This window comes from Gymnodraco acuticeps, unplaced genomic scaffold (assembly GCF_902827175.1).
Source record: "Gymnodraco acuticeps unplaced genomic scaffold, fGymAcu1.1, whole genome shotgun sequence".
Classification (NCBI taxonomy): domain Eukaryota; kingdom Metazoa; phylum Chordata; class Actinopteri; order Perciformes; family Bathydraconidae; genus Gymnodraco; species Gymnodraco acuticeps.
In genome coordinates, this window is record NW_022989810.1 from 2805713 (window position 1) to 2826488 (window position 20776).

Consider the following 20776-nt stretch of genomic DNA (forward strand, 5'->3'; position numbering starts at 1 on the left):
TTATTTATGTCTAGACTTGACTTTGGCAATAATATAGATTGTATTAATGGGATGGAGCGATACGAGAATCACTCTCTCCTCAGTTTCTGTTATCCTAAAGGAATTTCTTTATTCAAGTTCACAGGCAGCATACACTCTTTTTACTAATCCATGTTTCCTCCATCCTACTTGAAGAAAAGAAAAAAGTCATAAAAAGGGCTTTGTGAGCCATAATATCTATCTTAAACAACAAACTACATTTCTTCAGGCAAATCTGAAGAAATGAAGACACCAGAAGTTCTTCAAATGTTTGAGAATTAAAAGTCTGACACCTTCTCTCACGTCAAAAGTTGTAATCCACTTTATAAAACAGATAATTAAACTGCGATTCAGCAACTTTCTGTATACTTTTCAATCATTTTCTAAGACAATTGCATACAGGTTAAAACAGATTTTTAGTTTGAATTTTCCGTGGATGTTTTAAAATGTGAGCTCATTTACATGTGTATATTTGTATGTGTGGGTCTGTGTGTGTGTTAGAGAGAGTTAATTATGTGGAACACTGGAGCGTCACTAGCTTTGAAGAGGGGAGAACCAAGAGCCGTACATTATTGATGAGTGACACACATTGCCGGCAGAGTCACAAACAGAGACACTGCCGCGCATTCATCTCTGCATGCTCTACGTCTACGGCACACACACAACCTGAATTGTGCACACACACGCATTACACACACACATGTTAACGGTGTATATATTTGGCAGTGATCCTCCCTCCAGCGCCGGAGTATTTAACAGCGGTTGCTGACATACTTCCAGTACCTGCTATACGTTACGCTTCCAACATTTCTCTCTGTGGTCCATATGGGACTGTCATTGGCTCTGTACGCTACATTATTTAGCAGATGGAGTATTTGATCCCACAGCACGAGCTGATCTCAGTCCATCATTAATGCTGAATTTGGCTCGAACCAGAGCACGCTTTCATTACTGTATTATACACACACACGCACACACACACACACACACACACACACACTGATTACGTCCTTATTATGATCTTCTATGTACGAGTCCCTAAATTAATCATAACATGTTTATTTCCTGAGTCTAACTGTGCTGGTTTAGTTACTGCAACAAAACAGATTTTCTCCTCCAGCGAATCTTCACAAATTTAAACCAGTGCTTCAGTTGTGTTGCTCACAGCGTGCCCACTTTTCCTGCGTCTCCCTGCAGAGTGAACCGAGAGAGTGTTTCCTCCAATTTTAAAGACATAGGAGGAAATACAAAAATAAAGAATGAGAAGAACATGAAGACATTTTGACACCAATTTTCAATGCTTTTGATTTGGCGTACTATATTTTCGGTAAAAGTTTAGTCGTGGTTCAAAATACTAATTTGTGTCAAACCACAGAAAATGTAACCACCAGAAGGCGATGAAGAATATTTGATGAATATGAAAAATTGCTGAGAGCATACAAGGTTTCATTAAGTTACTCACAGATATAACATTCAATATAAACAGCTGATGACTTGTCACAAGTGCTATTGGTCCAACGATGACAGTAATGTACGCTGACTGATCCAAACATGTACACACAAATACACAACCCAAGTCAACTCAACTACGAAAAGTTGCTAGAAATATCCTTCACCACTTTAAATTCCCATTCCTTTAAAAGCTGCACTAATCAGTATTTCAATGTATGGCCCATTTACAGCAATTAGTGTTGATTATGGCAGTTATTTAGATTTAGTCTGAGTCTTATTCTTTAGGAGGAAAACATCTGGGTGTTTTTGTCATTACATTTTTGAAAATTGTAAGGCAAGGCAGGGCAAGTTTATTTATATAGCACTTTTCAACACAAGGCAATTCAAAGTGCTTTACAAAAAATGAAAGACATTAAGAAAATGGCATTTAAAATCAGTCATTAAAAAGAAAAGCTAATAAAATAAACATTAAAAGAAAAAATACATGGATAAACATTAAAAGAAAAAATACATGGATAAAAGTTACAGTGCAGTCTAAGATATGAATAGTTCAATTAAAAGCAGCGACAAAAAGAAAAGTCTTCTTGCTGGATTTAAAAGTAGTCAGAGTTGCAGCGGACCTGCAGGTTTCTGGGAGTTTGTTCCAGATATTTGGAGCATAACTGAACGCTGCTTTACCATGTTTAGTTCTGACTCTGGGGACAGAAAGCTGACCAGTCCCTGAAGACCTGAGAGATCTGGATGGTTCATAATTTAGCAGGAGGTCAGAAATGTATTTTGGGCCTAAACCATTCAGTGCTTTATAAACCAGCAGCAGTATTTTGAAATCTATTCTTTGACACACAGGAAGCCAGTGTAAAGACTTCAGAACAGGAGTGATGTGATCCACTTTCTTAGTGTTAGTGAGGACTCGAGCAGCGGCGTTCTGAATCAGCTGCAGCTTCCTAATAGATTTTTTAGTGAGACCTGTGAAGACACCATTGCAGTAGTCGAGTCTACTGAAGATAAAAGCATGGACAAGTTTTTTCCAAATCCTGCTGTGACATTAGTCTTTTAATCCTAGATATATTCTTTAGGTGATAGTAGGCTGATGTAGTAACTGTTTTAATGTGACTGTTGAAACTCAGGTCAGAGTCCATGACTACACCTAGATTTCTGGCTTTATCTGTTGTTTTGAACATTGCACACTGAAGCTCAGCGCTAACTTTTATACGTTCTGCCTTGGCTCCAAAAACCATTACCTCAGTTGTATCTTTGTTTAATTGGAGAAAGTTCTGACACATCCAGTCATTGATTTGTTCAATGCACTTACTCAGTGTTTGAATTGGAGCATAGTCTCCTGGTGAAATTGTTACGTACATTTGTGTGTCATCTGCATAGCTATGGTAACTTATTTTGTTGTTTTTCATTATCTGAGCCAGTGGTAGCATGTAGATGTTAAAGAAAAGAGGCCCCAAGATGGAGCCTTGAGGAACCCCACATGTCATATTTGTCAACTCAGATGTGTATTTACCTATAGAAACAAAGTTGTTTCTGTCCTTTAAGTAGGATTCAAACCAATTTAGAACTGTTTCCGAAAGTCCCACCCAGTTTTCCAGTCGGTCTAGTAATATGTTGTGGTCAACAGTGTCAAACGCAGCACTGAGATCTAATAATACTAACACTGAAGTGCTGCCACTGTCTGTGTTTAAGTGGATGTCATTAAAGACCTTTACAAGAGCAGAGTCTAAGTAAGTCAAATGTTTATTTTATTATATATTTTTCGATATAGTCTTAGTTCCTATCAAATGCCACAGATTATATAGAACATTTCATCAATTGAGTCCAACTAAATCCAATAAGTTTGTCATTTTAGTCTAACTTATTTTACATAATATTTGATATTATCATTATGAGATAAAAAAACACAGAATGCTGCCCCTTCACTCCGACTGTAATATCCCAACAGAGCTGTAATGAGAGGCAGGTCAACAATATGGCATGTTGATATAGTCAAAGTTAGTCTTTAATAACAATGGGGCCTTCTTGTCTCATCATAGTTATGGAAACAGTTTGTTAACAGACATATTCACCTCATATTTTTTTCCCACATTGCTTTGGAAGCTTTCTAAGCACATTTTCAGCACCAGCAGGCAGTTATTTTAGGTAACAGTTGATCAACTGAATGTGCTCCAGCTGCCCATCATCATTGGACAGACAAAGGTAGCCATTAGTGAAGACACTGCAGAATTAATCATGGTGGTGGAGACCAAAGCAGAACTAAAAAGGAGAACTTAGACACTACTTCTTATGAAGGCTATTGCTGCTCTGTGTCTGTTTGATGTTTGCATTAGGAGCCATTTGCTAACAGGCTCTACATATCGCTTCATTCTGCTTTGATGGCAGAAACTTAGCAGTATCCTGGATATTTTAAAGGTCCCCGCTATTATACTGTTTTTCATGAATATGTTATAGGTCTCAGATATATACAAACATGTCTCTGAAGTGTTTGGCTCGAAATACCAGATAACAGATCATTGTAGCATCCCATAATCCCCTCTGTTTCAGCCCTGTTTCAAAAGTGCTGATTCTCTGTCTGTCACTTTAGATGAACATAAGGAGCCACTCCCCACGCCCCTCTTTGAGAGATATTTGGTTAAAAATAACACAATAGGCGCGTTCACACCGGAGTGCTTTTACTCGTACTTTTCCCGTTTAGTTCCGATAGTGCCTGGAATTTTGCGTTCACACCAAAAAGAGTACTTAGTTCCGAGAACTTTTACCCCCATTTTAGTGCCTGCTAAAGAGGTGGTACTATCCTGGGGAGAGAAAATACCAATTCCGATTGGCTGGGCGAATTGCGGTGGGGGGGGAGTGTTACCTTGGTTGGTTATTGGCTAATGGTTACACAAGCCAAAAAAATCTTATGACATCATAAAGTGGCCAACATCTGATCAGCTCATTTTCAGACAGGTTTTTATATAATCTCTTTACACAGAGGGGACACATGTTGATGTAGAAAATACTTGAACAATTAGATTTTGCATACTACTGTGGTGACCTTTCACAATGGGTTATGCCTTTGCCATCAGTTTCAATAATTTAAAACTTTGTCTTGAGAAATTACCTTTTTCCATGAGCGAATAAATGTCTGTAATGCTTCAGCTTCTGTTGCTATGAGGAAGGAGCCAATCCTAGGTGTCAATCAGAGCTATTGCAAATTCAAAACAATGCTATGGGAGCATAGAACAGCTACATACTGTAGGTGCATATCCATCCAAAGTTGACATAGAATCTAAAATAACTGATTTAAACTGCTGAAGAGTGTAATTCTAAGGGTGGTTATACAAACTATGTTTTGACTTTCAACAACATGTATGTGATGCCAGATTAATCGGACACATTAGTTTACAACTGTGATAAACCACCAAGAACAACTCTGAAACAGCAATCCCGTTTTGTTATATTTGTAACAAAATACATATATTCTATGTAGCATTACATAAAATGACTTAAAGCTCATGAACAGAACAAAGTAGGACAAATAACTTCCTAACTCAGGAAGTGTGACATTCCGATGAGCATGTGAATGCACCATAGGCCTTTGTGAAGGTCTGCCTTCTCCGAGTATCATTCTAGTCGTAAGTGAAATCTCAGAAGCACTCAGTCTCTGTCATATTGGCCTGATGTACTTTTCTTCTCCGGTTCAATAGCTGCTCTGGCAGTCAGTGCAGACAGGGGACTCATTGTTTTTTATGGAGCCACATTATTGTTTTATTGGGGTCAAGGGTCAAGCGCCCATACTCTGGGCTGTGTCTGAAAATCAATACTGCATACAAGAGCCCCAAGAGCACAAATATAGATGAATGAATATTCGTAAATATCATGTAACACTACATCTCTTTCTCTCACACACTTACATGCGTGAGCGTATGAGGAAGGACACACACACATTGCCACAAGCTGAGACGGACATAAATATAGTAGCTAGCATGTAGTGATGTGTGTTTGTGTGTGTCATCGCCTTCGCAGTTACGGACCATTTCCCAATTCATGTACAGACGGTTAGAGACGCGAGGGATCGAACTGTGCTAGTGACCTTTCTCATCCAGCACCCACAGATCACTTTACACCCACCCTCGCCTTCTTCACTGGCCAACCTTTGGCTTTTTATGAAATTCAAACCAATTGATGCTCACCCTAGACCTCCAAATGCCTCCTAAAGCAACCACACTTAGGGTAAGTGATGTATACATTAGCTAATTTCTCTGCCAAATCAGCTTATAAGTAATAAGTAATTCAGTGATGGAACGTCGCTACAAAAAACACAAACAGAAGATGATTTAAACGAGCGCAGTGTCCCATCTTTAAACATCATTACACCATTAATAGTGATACCCCGGTGCAATTACTGTAAACAAATGAGGCCATGGATGAGATGATTGGTAGTCTGTACTACACTTCATCTTTCAGGGAAACACAAAACAGTTGCTCATGTTAACATTTATTTTTCCACTGGGAATAAAGTTCAGACACCAGTTTGTCAGTGTTTTATTCAGTACTCAAATAGAAAGGATATATGTAGTGCAGGGTGCAGTGTAAGCTTGTTGCAGTATTTCGACTTCTTCTCAATTTTCAGGCATTTCAACTTGGCTTTTTTAAATGTCGGAATGTCAAATATGAATGTCAAGTATCTGTATTTTCTAGTCCCAGTCCCAAGTACATGGTTACTTTCAAAAGACCATTTTCTGGTGTTTCGTCCTTTTGACTACAACAAATGGATTCAAGGTCACTGAACATGTACCTTGCGTGCGTGCGTGCGTGCGTGCGTGCGTGCGTGCGTGCGTGCGTGCGTGCGTGCGTGCGTGCGTGCGTGTCCCAACCTGTCCACTGCTTTCATAGTGCTTCAATTGTGAGTTTGTGTTGGCGATATGAAAGAGATTTAAATGTTTTCTAACTAGTGTTAAGGGTTTGCTGTATAGCTTTCTTGGTATAGCTGGATGCTCTAATACTGGAGCTTGGTCCCCATGCGGAGGACCCAGGTTCGAATCCCGCCCGGCCCAAAAATATATCTTTAAAAAAGAAAACAACTGTGTTTATGTAGATAAGATTTTAGACAACATAGCATAACAAAGTATATTCCAACATGCGTATGTACTTCTTAATGTGGCAACGATTTTATGATAATACCTTTAGATTTGTAATATATTTATTAATAATAAAACCCAAGACAGAGCCCCTTTAGTACATGAAATGTCCTTAGGGGTCAAATGTAAAGCAGGACATTTGATGTTGAAGTCAATTCCTTACATGCACTGACAGAGATAACAGCAGGAGACAAAGAAAAGTCACTAAGGCTCATATGATCCTTTTAATCCTTTACCCTCGGCTGTAGCGTTTGCCCTGTAGCAAGGACACAATCCCTCTCTTTCTTTACACTTTCTACCCTTTGGTTTCAAAACACCACCGAGTTGAGTAGTGTTGAGGGTATTAATGCCCCTCGCTATTCGTCTTTGTCTTTTGCTCTTTTTATCGCCTGCCTATCTCTCAGTCTGTCTCCCTGTCACCCGTCTCACTAAACCGGGGTGACATGACCAGTCCTAGGTTGCTATGGCGACAGTCCCACTGGTATGGCGGCAGTGGCGATGGCAGCGTTCAATGGGTCCTTATGTGTGCTCGCATGTGTGTATTTCTGTGTCTTCGGGGTGTGAGTTGCCAAGACGTGGCGAGGATGTGTGTGTAGTTATTTGTGTTCATATTCCTTTGAATGTGTTTTCTGTGTGTGTGTTAAGGTATGTGTGCGGCCTCCTGCAGATGTTCTCTGGCCCCAGTGCCTCCTGCCAGCTGCTCCGCCCCCAGAACACACACAAACACACACTCTCTTCTCTTAATTAAGAGCCCTGTGCCATGGTGGGCGACTCTACGGGGGCACGATGGCACTCACACTCATGCACGTGCACACCAAAAGTGCTAGCAGTTTTTTCTGCGTGAGTGTTTTTATTTGTGTGTGTGTGTGTGTGTGTGTGTGGGAGATTATGCTCTGGTGTTGCCCTTGAAGCCCTGTGGTGGTGATGGTGCTGGTGCTGGTGCTGGTAGGTAAACAAGCAGCTAATAAGGCCTGTGTGTCTAATCCACACACTCCAGCAGACACCACAGGCAGGGGCTACTGACACTAACACTGAGGAAGAGGAGGGATGGTTGTAGAAGTAGGAAGAGTAGGAGAAGGAGCAAGGATTTTGTTAGAGACAGGGTTAAGACCAGTGACGTGCGGTGAGGTTCATGGCTGGTGAGGCACTGACTCTTTCAGAGTCAGATTTACAAATATTATATTTTGACCTTAATCGAAATATTCGGTTATTTTCAAAAGCTTTTTTAGTCTGATGCTTCAATTCATTTTAAACAGACCGTTCAACAAAAGGATAGGCCTACCCACAATTTAAATATTGGATTGTTCTTTCTTAGTAAGATTTCCATTTGCATTACAATTGTGGTCTTACCTTGACTTGAAGATGAAGTCCATGCTATCCTTCTGGACAACAATCTCTATTACTTTTTTGTAAAAGTCCTCCTTATCTTCCTCTAGTTTCAAAAGTCTAGTTTGTTGTTTGCTTCTACCGTCCCTGCGTAGAATAACAGTAGCCACAAGAACCTGTGGGCTCACGTGCGCCCCCTTCAGTGCGGCAGAGGTTATGGCTGCCTCCCCTGGTGCTTTTTTCATTGCCGTTGTATGATGAGACCAGCGAGCCTAAATATCATATATACGTGAAATAAGTTATTTAGAGACTATGGATGGCGAGGATAAATGTAATAAAGGGATCTACAAACATTACATTAGTGACATACAGTGAGATGGTGCAGGCATGCGCTTAGGGCCCGCTTTCCTGCCAGTTTCTGTGGGGTGACGCATTTTGAGGTGAGGCAGATCTCATCTGTGCCTCACCTCACCCCACAGTAACTGGCTTGAGCGCGCTCACAAAATTAGTGCCCGCGCTCCAGCCAGTTACTGTGGGCTTACGAGAGGCAGAGCTCGTCCCTGCCTCACTTCTCATCGCTACCCGTAGTTGTAGCGGAGCTCGGCAAATTTGCTGATTTTGACTATAAAAAGCGATTGGAATCAAACATAAATCATATTTACAACACAGATCAGTGGAGAAATGTTATTATTATTACTATTTAGTTTTTCTTTAGTTGTTTTTCCGTTACATTGGAGTATGACAGGTGAGGTTCTGCCTCCCCTGACTGCACGTCGCTGGTTAAGACAGAGGAGGAGGGAGGAGGTGAAAGTGGAGTTAGAACTGCTGAAGTAGATGTGGGACTGTTGGAGAGTTCATATCCAGTCAGTAAGGAGGAATGTGGAGAGGCAGGTCTTGTGCATGCATACTTGGGTTTCGTCCAAGTATTTTTGCAAATGAGGGTGTTCTGCCAGGCATTAGCACAGTGTGAAGGAAATCCAGCCTCCTCATTCACTTCAATGACACCACTGCGTTTACACTGTGGGGATGCCAACGCAGAGGCTATATCAAAGAAATGCAGCAATGATGTGCAATGTTATTATGCAACGAAGTATGATGGCCAATGAGTTATACGCATTCCTGATAGATAAATGCAGATTGAACTGGCTAATTCTGCCGGTTACATTTAAATCATCAGAGAGGTATTGTCATTGTAGCGTCTACAATGGTGTGTTTCACTGGCACCTAAAACAATACAATACCACTAAGACAGCATTAGCAGGTGGTGTTATGTGTCCGGGTTGTTCGTTCGTTTGAATGTCCATTCCATTTTTGCAAATGCCAGGAACAAAACATTTGGCGCTGATGTATGCTTGAATTCTAAGATGAACTGATTAGATTCTGGTTGTAAAAGTTCAAGGTCACTATGACCTAACACTTAAGGTTTCTTCGAATGTGCTAATTATGACTACTCACACTAATGTCAAATAGGATACAATAATAAAGTGATGACATTTTGGACAGATATGGATATAAACATGCAATCAGACTGTAAGCAGAAGCATACAACCGTTCGGTGATGTCTATTTTCTATACAGTGCTTTTTACAGTCTGATTGTCTGGTTATAATACAAACAAAATCTCAAACTATTAAATTGAGAAAATCTCTAAAATTACAGAAATGCACACTGAAAATATTTTGAGGGACAACATATTAGCCATCATACCCTGGGTTTGAGCGTGACCACTAAAGGGACATGATGAATCCATTATTACAGACATTATGTCCCATGAGATCATGGATGAGTAGCTACAGTAGAATATTGATTGATAGATGGATAGATTACTAATAACTTGGGAGTGATTTAAGACTTAAAGGGGCCCTGTTTTGCTCTTTGGGTTACCTTTCCTATAGTGTTTTATATGGGGTTTTGTGCATGTAAATGGTCTGGAAATGCTCAAATTCAAAGTTCCCTACCGAGGGAGTTTCTCTTGATCTCCCCCCCCCCCCCTACCTGAAACGCCTCCTTTTTTTACTTCAGTAACATAATAACATCACTATGTAACACTCGTGCTTCTATAGCACTCCAAAACATTGTACGTGACAGGAAAAGGTGCGGGACTAAGCGGTTGACCAATCACAACAGAGCCAGCCAGCTAACCAATCAGAGCAGACTGGGCTCTGGTTTCAGACAGAGGGTGAAAAGAGGTGCTGCAGCACAGGCAGTGTGAGAAAAATAAAGGGCCTTTTGAACATTAAATCATGGAGACATTTCACAGTAGAGGCACAAAGTACAAATATATGAACGCTGATAATGAGCCCCTTTAAATGCCCTTTATACAGTATACCACCACACAGACAGTAGGTAGTATATATATTGAACAATATAGAGCAATTCAATAATAAAGAACAACCTGTTTTTAAATCCATGCATATACTTCAGTGCATTATAATGGTCGCTCACCTATGATTCATATGTTACACCTGGTTTGTGCAGCATTTCAAATGTAGTGTTATATTTGTTGTAATAAGTTTAAATCTAAAAAAGTGTTAAGTGGAATGTTACATTAACATGCACATAAATGGTTTCCCAGTATGTTCTTCCTTATCCTGCCCTCAGTCCCTCTTCTTTAATGTTTGTCTAAGTCTCATCTAGATGTACTGTCACTTAGTCCTGCTGCTCTGCATGTTCCTTATTATCTCTTACTCTGTTTTTCCCTCTGGTCTCTTTTTCACCTCACCCATCCCTCTAATTTCTCTGCTTTCTCTTCGTTATTTTCTTCCCTTTCTCTCCCTCCTCCTCTCTGTCATCTCCTCTCCTCTTCCCCTAACACACCCGGACACGACAGAACACCACGGATAGTTAATAATTCTCTAATTTCCGCTCTTCACGGCACGTAGAAGGTGTCGCAGATAACCTGATTTATCAGACGGCTATTAGAATGTGAATCAGGGGCATTACAGCAATGGACATTAACGTGCACATTGTTTAAACAACGCCACGGGACTAATGGATTTCAAAATGAATTTGTCAACATGGTTCTCCGTGAATGTAATTAGTCAAATGAGAGCAGTGGAGGAGGCCAGAGGAGGAGTTGGGAAGCAGTTTAGTGGGAAGAAAAAGGAGTCATATACATACACACTGCAACAGTGAGCTATCGGTGTAATGGATTAAGAATTGTACACTGTCGTTTACGGAGACACGAGATTACCAATGGATTTGTCAACAACTGACACATATTCAACCCTTTTTTTCCCCAAGAGACTTAACTTTGTGAAAAATTAACATCTTATTAGACTAATGTATGCAAACTGTATATCACAGGAGGAGTATCATTACATTCTTGGACTATCTGATTTACCATTGTTGCATATTTTTTAATTTTAATTTTAAGGTGTTCATCATTACAATGAATACATTTAACAAGCAGAAGCAAAACAGAAGATTGAGTTAACAAACTAAATCAGTACATTGCTTTGTGGCACTTACACACATTACAAATATAACACGCAAGCATTAGAGAGAATGGTCCATAGATTACAAGTAAATTCATAATTACAAGGCGTTCTTTTATCCATAAATGTTCAAAAGGTTTTAAAGAATAAAAGCTAGTGTTTATACAATTTTGTTACAGTTATATTATTCTATTAAAGAGGACATGCTATGCTCCTTTTCAGGTTCATATTTGTGTTTTGTCTCTACTGTGACGTGTTTCCATGATTTAATGTTTAAAAAGCTAAGAGCATTCCATGGAATATAACAAAAAGTGTATCTCCAGCCGGTTTCTCAAACGTATCTACCCCACCTTTAATAATTAGAAAGGCACATGTATAGAACAGACCGTTGCCAAGGACAATGATGCATTCATGTACATCGCAAAATGTTGGGAAATCGTTCTTCCAACTTTGGTGTGACCATTGAGTCATATAATATTTGTAATATTGTAGAAAATATAAGTCTTCAAATAGTAAATGTTTTATAATATTGGAAATACAATTACATAAAAAAAATTCATGAAGGGCCAAAACTGGCAGGCTTTTACAAAATCTGATTCTGGAAGCAGCAAAGAAAGTTTGCAATCAGTGCATCTCTAGTTTTGAATCAATTTTGAGTAAGCTATTATTACAATTCCCCAAGTACATTTTATGATGTAAAATATGAGCTTCTTTGGCAACAACAGAATAGGGATTTGACACACCCATTCTGTTAGAAATGAGTATACTCTTTGCATACATCATAAAGTGTTATCGCTGCCGCTCACTGTCTTACGGCTCTACTTTATTTCTGCCCTCCTGGATCATTATCTGTGTATGTAGGCGGGTGGCACTTCACAGATGTGCACCTTTGCACATTTCAAGTCCTGCTCACTGACTGACAGAAATTCAACATTACAGGTAACAGCTGAAAGCACACTGAAACCCACACACCGAGTACAAAACGAAATACATTTCTCTAAAGTGGAGATCTCCATTGAAGGAAGCGTTTCTATGAACTGGAGTCCCAATGCACACACACTTCCTCTGCCACCTCCAGCTCAGTGTCTGGGTCCACCGCAGGAGGAGAGCTGGGCAGAGGGGCAGCGGGGTGTGGGGGGGGGATGATGGAGGCGTGCCGCTTGAATACTAATGTCCCACTTTAGAAGTCAACCTCTTCTCCATCCCCACATACCCTCTGCTCCGTCCCTGTGTCCCTGCATCTTTTGCTCACCATCATTTCCCTTCTCTTTAATGCCTTTGTTATTACCTTCCCGACCACTCTAAACAAAACATCTCTTTTCTTCCCTAAACTTCTCCTGCTTTGTGTCACTCTTTGTCGCTCATCAAACCATCTCTCCTCCCGAAGATCTCTCTCTTCACTTCTTAAACCCACAAAAACACACGGACACACACCCTCGACAAAGCCGGCTAATGACAGGCAAGTGTTCACTCCAGCCCTTCTTAAATACCGAGCTGATTAATGAGATGGAGGTGTAGGGCCAGGAATGCTCACCCTCGGTGGGTGGTGATACACACCCCTGTCTCTCTGCAGCTCTCTCACACACACGCATGCACACCTTTCCTTTGCTTCTTCACACTTGCGAGCCGTGTGCAGCTTCATTACAGAAAAACTCTTCCCTCTATACCTTCTCCTGCATTTAGAGGCAGCCTGTGGATTTCTGCTTTTCTTTCTCTACTGTAACTCCTACAGAGGAGAGCTAAACGGTGAGAGCCAGCCGGGGGGCCCTAGGTGTAGCGGGGGCCTTCTCTCAAGTGATGTGGGCTCATTGTCTCAGTGGCGGCTCAGGCACGACTCACCGTCAGCTCAAAATGGCCTCCGACACATCTTTGTGGCTGATTTGTGTGTGTTTGACCCTGAGGACCGGCGAGAATGCTGCGGGAGCAAAGGAGATAGAGTGCAGCTGCTGCTGCTGAATGCTGACACACATGCAGAGCGGCAAACACACACACGCACAATCACAATCTAGACTGGGTCAGCCAGGTTGAAAGCATTTGTATTCATGGAAGGTTTTGCATTGGCTCCACCACCTACAGTGTTTCATCTGTAGGACGTGGCTTTCTACTTTCACTCTCAGAAGACCTTGAACTGTGTTGGAGTGTGTTTATGGCTGTATTTATGGCAGTATGGTGCTATCTGAGTGAATGCATTTTTACACTCAGATCATCCTTATAAATACTTGAAGGTGCAGTGTTTTGATGCTCAAATTGACCCTGTGACACACCACCTCTGGGCATACATGCTCCTGCTGAGCATGTTTCAATCCTGATCCGAATAACACATCTGTGCACTGCAGAGTACTATCTACAAGTGGAAGGATGCTCGAAAATTGAACCTGGCAGAGATATAATATTAAGGATATCAAACAAATTTAAACACTGTTTTTGACTAATTTTCTACCAAGATTATGCCCCCATATTTGTACTGAGAGGCTATTAAGGTCCTAAACAACTTTTGACTAAGTACTGACTGAGAAAAAACATAGATCTCATTGCGGCTTTCACACTATAACAAAAAGATTGTTTAGGAAAACCTACTTTCAAGCAGGTAACCATGCAGATGTTTTCACTATGCTACAAATACTTTGAACTTTGATGGCATCAGTTCCAAAAACAAGACTTAAAACATTTTATTTATATACTTATATACTATGAAATGATGATGTTATCATTTGACACTACACTTACTGATTTTCTTAATGTGTTGAATGTTTTTTGTTTCTATTTTAGATGTAATACCACTGAGTTTGAAATATGCCATATAAATAAACGTCCTAAATATGCATTTACATGATATGGATTTTCTCTTTGCTCGCCTGGAGGTTGGAATCAGAGCCATGCGGTGAAAACAGCTAGTTAAGTTTTGTTTCTATGGTTACCTCCCCTGCTAGCTTGCGCCGCTATAAACAGCTGTCATCTGCAGCTTAACTGTTTCTTGCCTATTATCACAGTGATCATTAAGACAACTCATCCTGTCATTATGAATGGTAAAACAAACTCAGACGTGATAGTAGCAGTCACCCCTCCCCTCCCGTTTCTGCCTCTCCATTCCTTCTTCCTCCAACTATCATTTGCTCACTTGTAACTCGTTTGCTCCTGAGCAGCTTGACGGTAACATCCCCGAAGATGTTCCTATCACATATTTGCAGAATTGTTGGTGTTCATTTTTAAACGCTGAGGTGAAGTTCTGACACACACGCACACAAACAACATTCGTGAGTGCACACTGAGGTTCCATTTCTTTCAAATTGAGTAGAAACAAATATGAAATCTTAATAAAGCAGGCTCCTTTGCCTCCTCCCAGATAAACAATTATTCTTGCGAAACAGCAGATATCCACACTGTTTGTAGAACTGCACTCATGTACTAAGGGGCTGTCAGACACACTGGGAAAGATTAGTTTCAGTCTCATATTCAGGTGTATTTATTTGTAAAGGTTGAAAGGTTCTCCCTAACTGGTGATTAGACTTTGATTAGACAAGTGGCATCAAGAGAATTGAAGGTTTGAGATTCCTACCTGAAGAAGACAAATATTGGAGCAAAAGAGAAGAGCAAAGGATATAAGAGAGTCTCCTGATTTCACTGATGATAAAGTTTGAATAATTAGAAGTATAACTAATCAGCATGAAGGGGGATTTGTAAAATATATCTGACATTTTATAAATATTTTATAAATCACTTGAGTTCCATATGAAGACATCATGTGCAGCATCACTCAGTACATATCTTTAAATAAAAAATATTCCAAAACCTGATAAGCATCCTTCCCCTGCGTCCTGTGTGGTTATCCAGCTTGGCTCAGGCAAGGATACAAGTTGGCAAGAGATTATGTTATCCCTTGACAATAGGACATTTAAAATATCTTAAAACGCTAAACCACAGTTAATTTAAACATAAAAAACAGTTTGAAAAAGGTATCTGAACTCGGAGCTGCATCTCAGTGCATGGAGACCTAGAGAAGTAGTCAAAAGCTGTTGGAAGAATGCAATTAAAATGCTTGTACATTTTTATATACATCCCAGGAAATAAAATAGGCCGCCATCGCTGTCGGAGAGACCCAGTGTTTGGTTTCTGGCATCCATTTCCTCCAATTACGGTAAAAATGTATAACAGAAGTGGATGTAGTCACCTCAACATCACCCTTGGGTTTGTAGACTTCTGGTGTGGAGGGTGGAGAGGAGTGAGGCCCTGTAATGCATGTACCATTAGCAGCTACCATGCTAGCTAGCTTAGTTAGCAAGATGCATCCGTAATTCCTATTGACTTTTCAACAGTGAAAGAAATGCTAAAAACAATTGTTACTAACCATAAATAAATAACAGTCAACTCCTTAGAGTATCTTTAGGTACAACTTATTGCTGAAGAACAGCGTGGCAGAGACACTGCATCGAACGCCGACCTTGTGGTAGTAAAGCTGTGGTGGAGAGTTTTCACTGATAAGGGAGCCATAAAGTATACCCTGCTTTATCACCAGTTTTACTCAAAGACTTGAATCTAGTGGTTGAAACCATACACTCTTTAAAAAATGTCACTGAGGTAATAAATCAAGTGAGAAGTAACGACATTTTCTCATCGACTTCTATACATCATATTTCTCCTTGCAGCCAGTTAAGGCCCTGCTGGCCGTTTCAAAGAATGCTGGTTCACTACACTTTCTCATTGGTTTCACTTTTTAGACCCATGGTTTGTCAGTTGGAAAGATAAATACAATTGAAAGAGAGAAATATAATTCAAAACAAATGGTATGTAAAGTACTTAACAACAGGAAAATGAGGAAGTGTGTATGATGAAGACCCAAAGTAGTGTATGGGGGAGAGAATAAAGCCTCAGTGGTTATGTAGAAGATGTAGTAGCTTGACCTGGCATGGCATGGCACAGCATGGTACGGCAAGGCAGGCTCCAATGAGGTTCACCCACCCAGAGCTCCATCCCGCCTGAGCTCAACACAATCAGGCCTCAACGGCAAAAACACACTGGAGGTTACCATGACAACCAGGAGGCACTGCCTGCGTGGGACAAAGGCTGGCAGGTCCTGTGTGTGTGTGTGTGTGTGTGTGTGTGTGTGTGTGTGTGTGTGTGTGTGTGTGTGTGTGTGTGTGTGTGTGTGTTGTGTGTGTGTGTGTGTGTGTGTGTGTGTGTGTGTGTGGTGTGTGTGTGTGTGTGTGTTGTGTTGTGTGTGTGTGTGTGTGTGTGTGTGTGTGTGTGTTGTGTGTGTGTGTGTGTGTGTGTGTGTGTGTTTGTGTGTGTGATGTGTGTGTGTGATTGCGCGAGCGCGTGCGTGCTGTCTGGCATAGCGGGCGCGGCCCTCCTGGGGCCCTCATTCGTTTGTCTCTAGCTGAGACCACAGGAGCCCTGATGCAGCAGAGATGGAGGAGGAGGAGGAGGAGGAGGTGGTGGTTTGGGTGAGAAGAGGGGGTGAGAAAGGCAAGGGGGCAACAGAAAGAACGGCACCTGATGTGGAAGAATAATAAGTGAAGAATAATAAGAAATAAAATACCCAAAATTCATACATTCATAACATTTTTGGAAGGGATTATTCTTGTGCCTGTTTGTTCGCTCACTCATCCATCAGTCATGTGCAATACGCTCTTGTCATACGCTTTGATCTTGACAAACTGGATTTGAAAAATAGACTCCACCGTTAACACTTTGGCAAATTAATTACTCCAATTAGGAGGGTACTCAACATTTCAAGTTTTAATAACCTGTCTACCACACTGCAAGTTCAAATGACTTGAAAAAGCTCTTACATGCCTCAACAGAAAATATTAAAACATTAAGTGCACTTACTGAACGGAAATATTAAAATCTCTACATCTCTACGGTGGCCGATAGGTGCAAACACGTTACAACGGCCCAAAACATTTACATTAGGAGACACGTGATAGAAAGTGAAGGTGCTTCTTCATTTGCGTGTGTTTTACAACGTTTGTTTATTTAAATTTGCATTGTTTTTTAAAGTGCAGCACGTTTTTCTAAATGCAAGTTTGCCCCTTTAGGCCACTGTCAGTGTCACTATCAAGATTGTAATGTAATTATTGAGTACTTTAAAACGTTTTCTTTGTTGTCTTTTTCAGGTGTGGATCACACAAACAAGGACCTAAGGAAAAACTTTGTAAGTAAACTTAAAATATAAGAATTTATTTTTACAATAACGACTTTCACTCAGATGTTATTTAAGCTAGGCAGTAAAACCTTATCTTATTATTCTAGTGATCTTGTTTACAGCAGATTTGCAGGATGGGTATGCAGTGTAAGTTCTGATTCAGCGGTTTTTATATTAGTTTTCCAAAATAACTGCTTGGTTACACAACCATGCTCGGATTTCCCTTAAACTGCCCAACGTCTCTATTACTTAAAACAAGAGACAATAAAACGTTCATACAGTGATGAAGCTGTTTTATTCTGTTAGGCTGGTGTTACGCTGGCGAGCCATAAAGCATATGTGGAGTGGCAGTGCTGTTTGTGCCTGACTTGTCATTTATAATCCTATAGGCAGTTTGAAGCACACAGGCCAACTTGTACTTTGTCAGAGCAGATTGTCTGGCATGGATAAGCCTGGCTGCAGAGAGATACATAATTGCTCTTGTACGGTATCCTGCCAAGACATCCTCCTCGCGTTATGCCTATATACACTGGCAAACAAGTCATTCAAACATGCTCTCACTTTTATGAGGCTCACATAAACCACACAGTCACAGTCACAGGCTTCCCCCTCAGTGACAGTGATTGCCGTCAGTCAGGAGAAAAATTGTTGACGGACTAATTCAAGTGCCAGTATCGAGAGTTTTTTAAGGGATTTCTTCATTTCCTGACAGGAAATGAAGAAATCCCCTGTCACTCTGTTTTGTTTTGTCGAGGGTTTCACCGTGTTCTATTTGTTTCCCGTCTGGATTACAGGAGGCCCTCGCCAGTTTCGACCTGGCTGCTTCACACGGTCTGTCTCATGATCCCATGCCAGTCAGGGATGAGGAGAATAGGTAAAGACAGTCAGTGAACTGACCATTTATCCTGTCTTGCCACAAAGACGCAAGACAAAGTTTAAGAACTAGATTGTATAATCTGGTCTAATGTTAGTTGCTAACATGATACAAACTATGAAGAAATATGTTCATCAACAACCTTTTTAACTAACAAGATGATAATAAGATGGCATTGACGCCTTTAAAGACTAACTGTGGCTATGTCACCATTCAATATCGTTAGCAAAAAAGCAGTCACTAAAATGTTGTTAATTATAAACAATCTTTTCCAAAATCTCTTCTTATTTCTCGTTTCAAATAGTTTTTTTAATAATGCATTTCCTTGTCCTTTGCTCTGCACGCTGTATCAGTACTACATTGCCACCATACAATAAGAACACTCATAAAGACTTGCAGTAAGTTATTTACTTTAAAATTTGAGCTTATGCTTATTTTAAGGTTGATATGTGTATTTTGTGCTTCTACTGAGACATGTTTACATTCTTTAATGTTCATAAAGTGCTTTATTTTCCTCCTACATCAGGACAAAAACCGCCAGACTCAGGGACAATTTCATCCCACATATTTTTATATTTATTGTTTTTTTTTAAATTAATTTTTTGTATGTGTTGTAAATTGCACTGTTGAGGAATTTGCAATCTTAGTTTTTCATAGATTACATAATTAGACCGTAGTGTATATATGTTAAGACAATAAACCTTTGAATCTTGAATCTTCTGTAAGAACAAACAAATCAGCTGCAGAATGCTTTTTCTTGGTTTAAACGTGCTTGGTTTATGTCTGAACCAGTCATAAAATAAACATGTTCTGTATGTAATTGCCAGCTCAACACATCCAAAAACTCTGTACACATCTCTGCATACTCAGTGTCTAACATCTCATCCCTCTCTGTTGCAGTCATGGTACTCGCTGTGCAGGGGAAGTTGCCATGGAGGCCAATAACTCCTACTGCGGTGTGGGCATCGCCTTCAATGCCAGGATCGGAGGTGAGCAAACAACACAGCCAGCAAGACAGTGGGAGGCAGTGCATTGTGGGTGGATTGGCCACGGCTTTGACATGGCATTTTCAAAAATACTTGTTTAAGTAGTCCCAATTGTGTGATAATGCAAAAAAGAAAAATGCTTAACATGAACAATATTTAAAAAATCAAACAGATTTCTCTTTTTGCTTTATACGTTGATGCAAAAATAATAAAGAAAATAAATAAGAAAATATAAAAGCATGAGACAGATTTGTAAATTAACTTTCCCTCAGAAAGCAAATAATGTGTTAAAATGTTTGGCATTGCATTGGAAATAATGTCAAAGCAAAGTGCTAGTGCCCTGTTTGTTTAGTTAGAATGTATCTTAATGTTAAAAACAACATATATTTTTGCTCTACTTTGAAAAAGATGCTCTGTAGCCACCTTATTCGTAGCGCTCGGACACTGCATCGATGTTTTTGTCATGCTTAAATGGGCGTGCTTGAATCTCAATTGGGTTGGCAGAACGATAGACGCGTAAAAGCTATATATCTGTTTCCAGGTCTATAAGTTGAAATTAGATTTTAAATGACCCTTACTACATTCTAAAAATAGTATGTGATATCCTACCATTTATTTCCTGTGTATGTATCCAATCCAATCCAATCCATTTTATTTCTATAGCACATTTAAAAACAACAGAGTTGAACAAAGTGCTGTACATCAACAACTGTATAAAAACATAGCATAAATACATGAAAAACAGACAGGACATGAAACAAATGTAAAACACGAGACAATGAAACCAGATCAGAACTAAAAAACTCTCCTACATGACGTAAAAACAGTACAAAAGGCTAGTAAGATAAAAACCCAAATGTAAAAGCACAAGTGTCACCTGGCCTGTAAAAGCCAGGGAAAAGAAGTGGGTTTTTAAACGAGATTTAAAAACAGGCAGAGTTGGAGCAAGTCTAACCTGGAGGGGCAATTCGTTCCATCATTTTGGAGCTGCAACAGCAAAGGCTCTATCTCCTCGCTGCTTCAACCTCGATTTAGGGACGACCAGAAGGAGTCTGTCAGCAGACCTCAGTGACCGTGTGGGTGTGTATGGTTTTAAAAGATCTGCCAGGTACGGTGGGGCTAAACCGTTTAGGGCTTTGTATGCGAACAGTAACATTTTAAATTGTATTCTAAAACTGACTGGTAGCCAGTGTAAAGAGGCGAGTACATGTATGGTTTTGGGTTTGTGTGACAGACCCACTACACGGTGACTGGCTGCCATTGAGCCGTGCTGACCCTATTTAACAGCTCTTTTTTTGGTGGGAGCTCCAGTAATGGCTTTTTTTGTGTTGGCTGTAACATCGGCGATGGGATGACTGAACCGAACACACAAGACAGGCCATTTTGTGTTGTGAAATCAAAGATTTGTATGTG

General features: G+C 40.2%; 1 protein-coding gene across 1 annotated transcript in view; it reads left to right on the forward strand.

Moving 5' to 3' along the window:
- The window catches only part of LOC117555251 (proprotein convertase subtilisin/kexin type 4-like), a 241658-nt gene that overhangs the window by 111076 nt on the left and 109806 nt on the right, over positions 1-20776 (forward strand). The window contains 3 exon segments of the mRNA XM_034230095.1: positions 17475-17512; positions 18298-18377; positions 19278-19366. Of these exon segments, the coding sequence (XP_034085986.1) occupies positions 17475-17512; positions 18298-18377; positions 19278-19366 (207 nt within the window).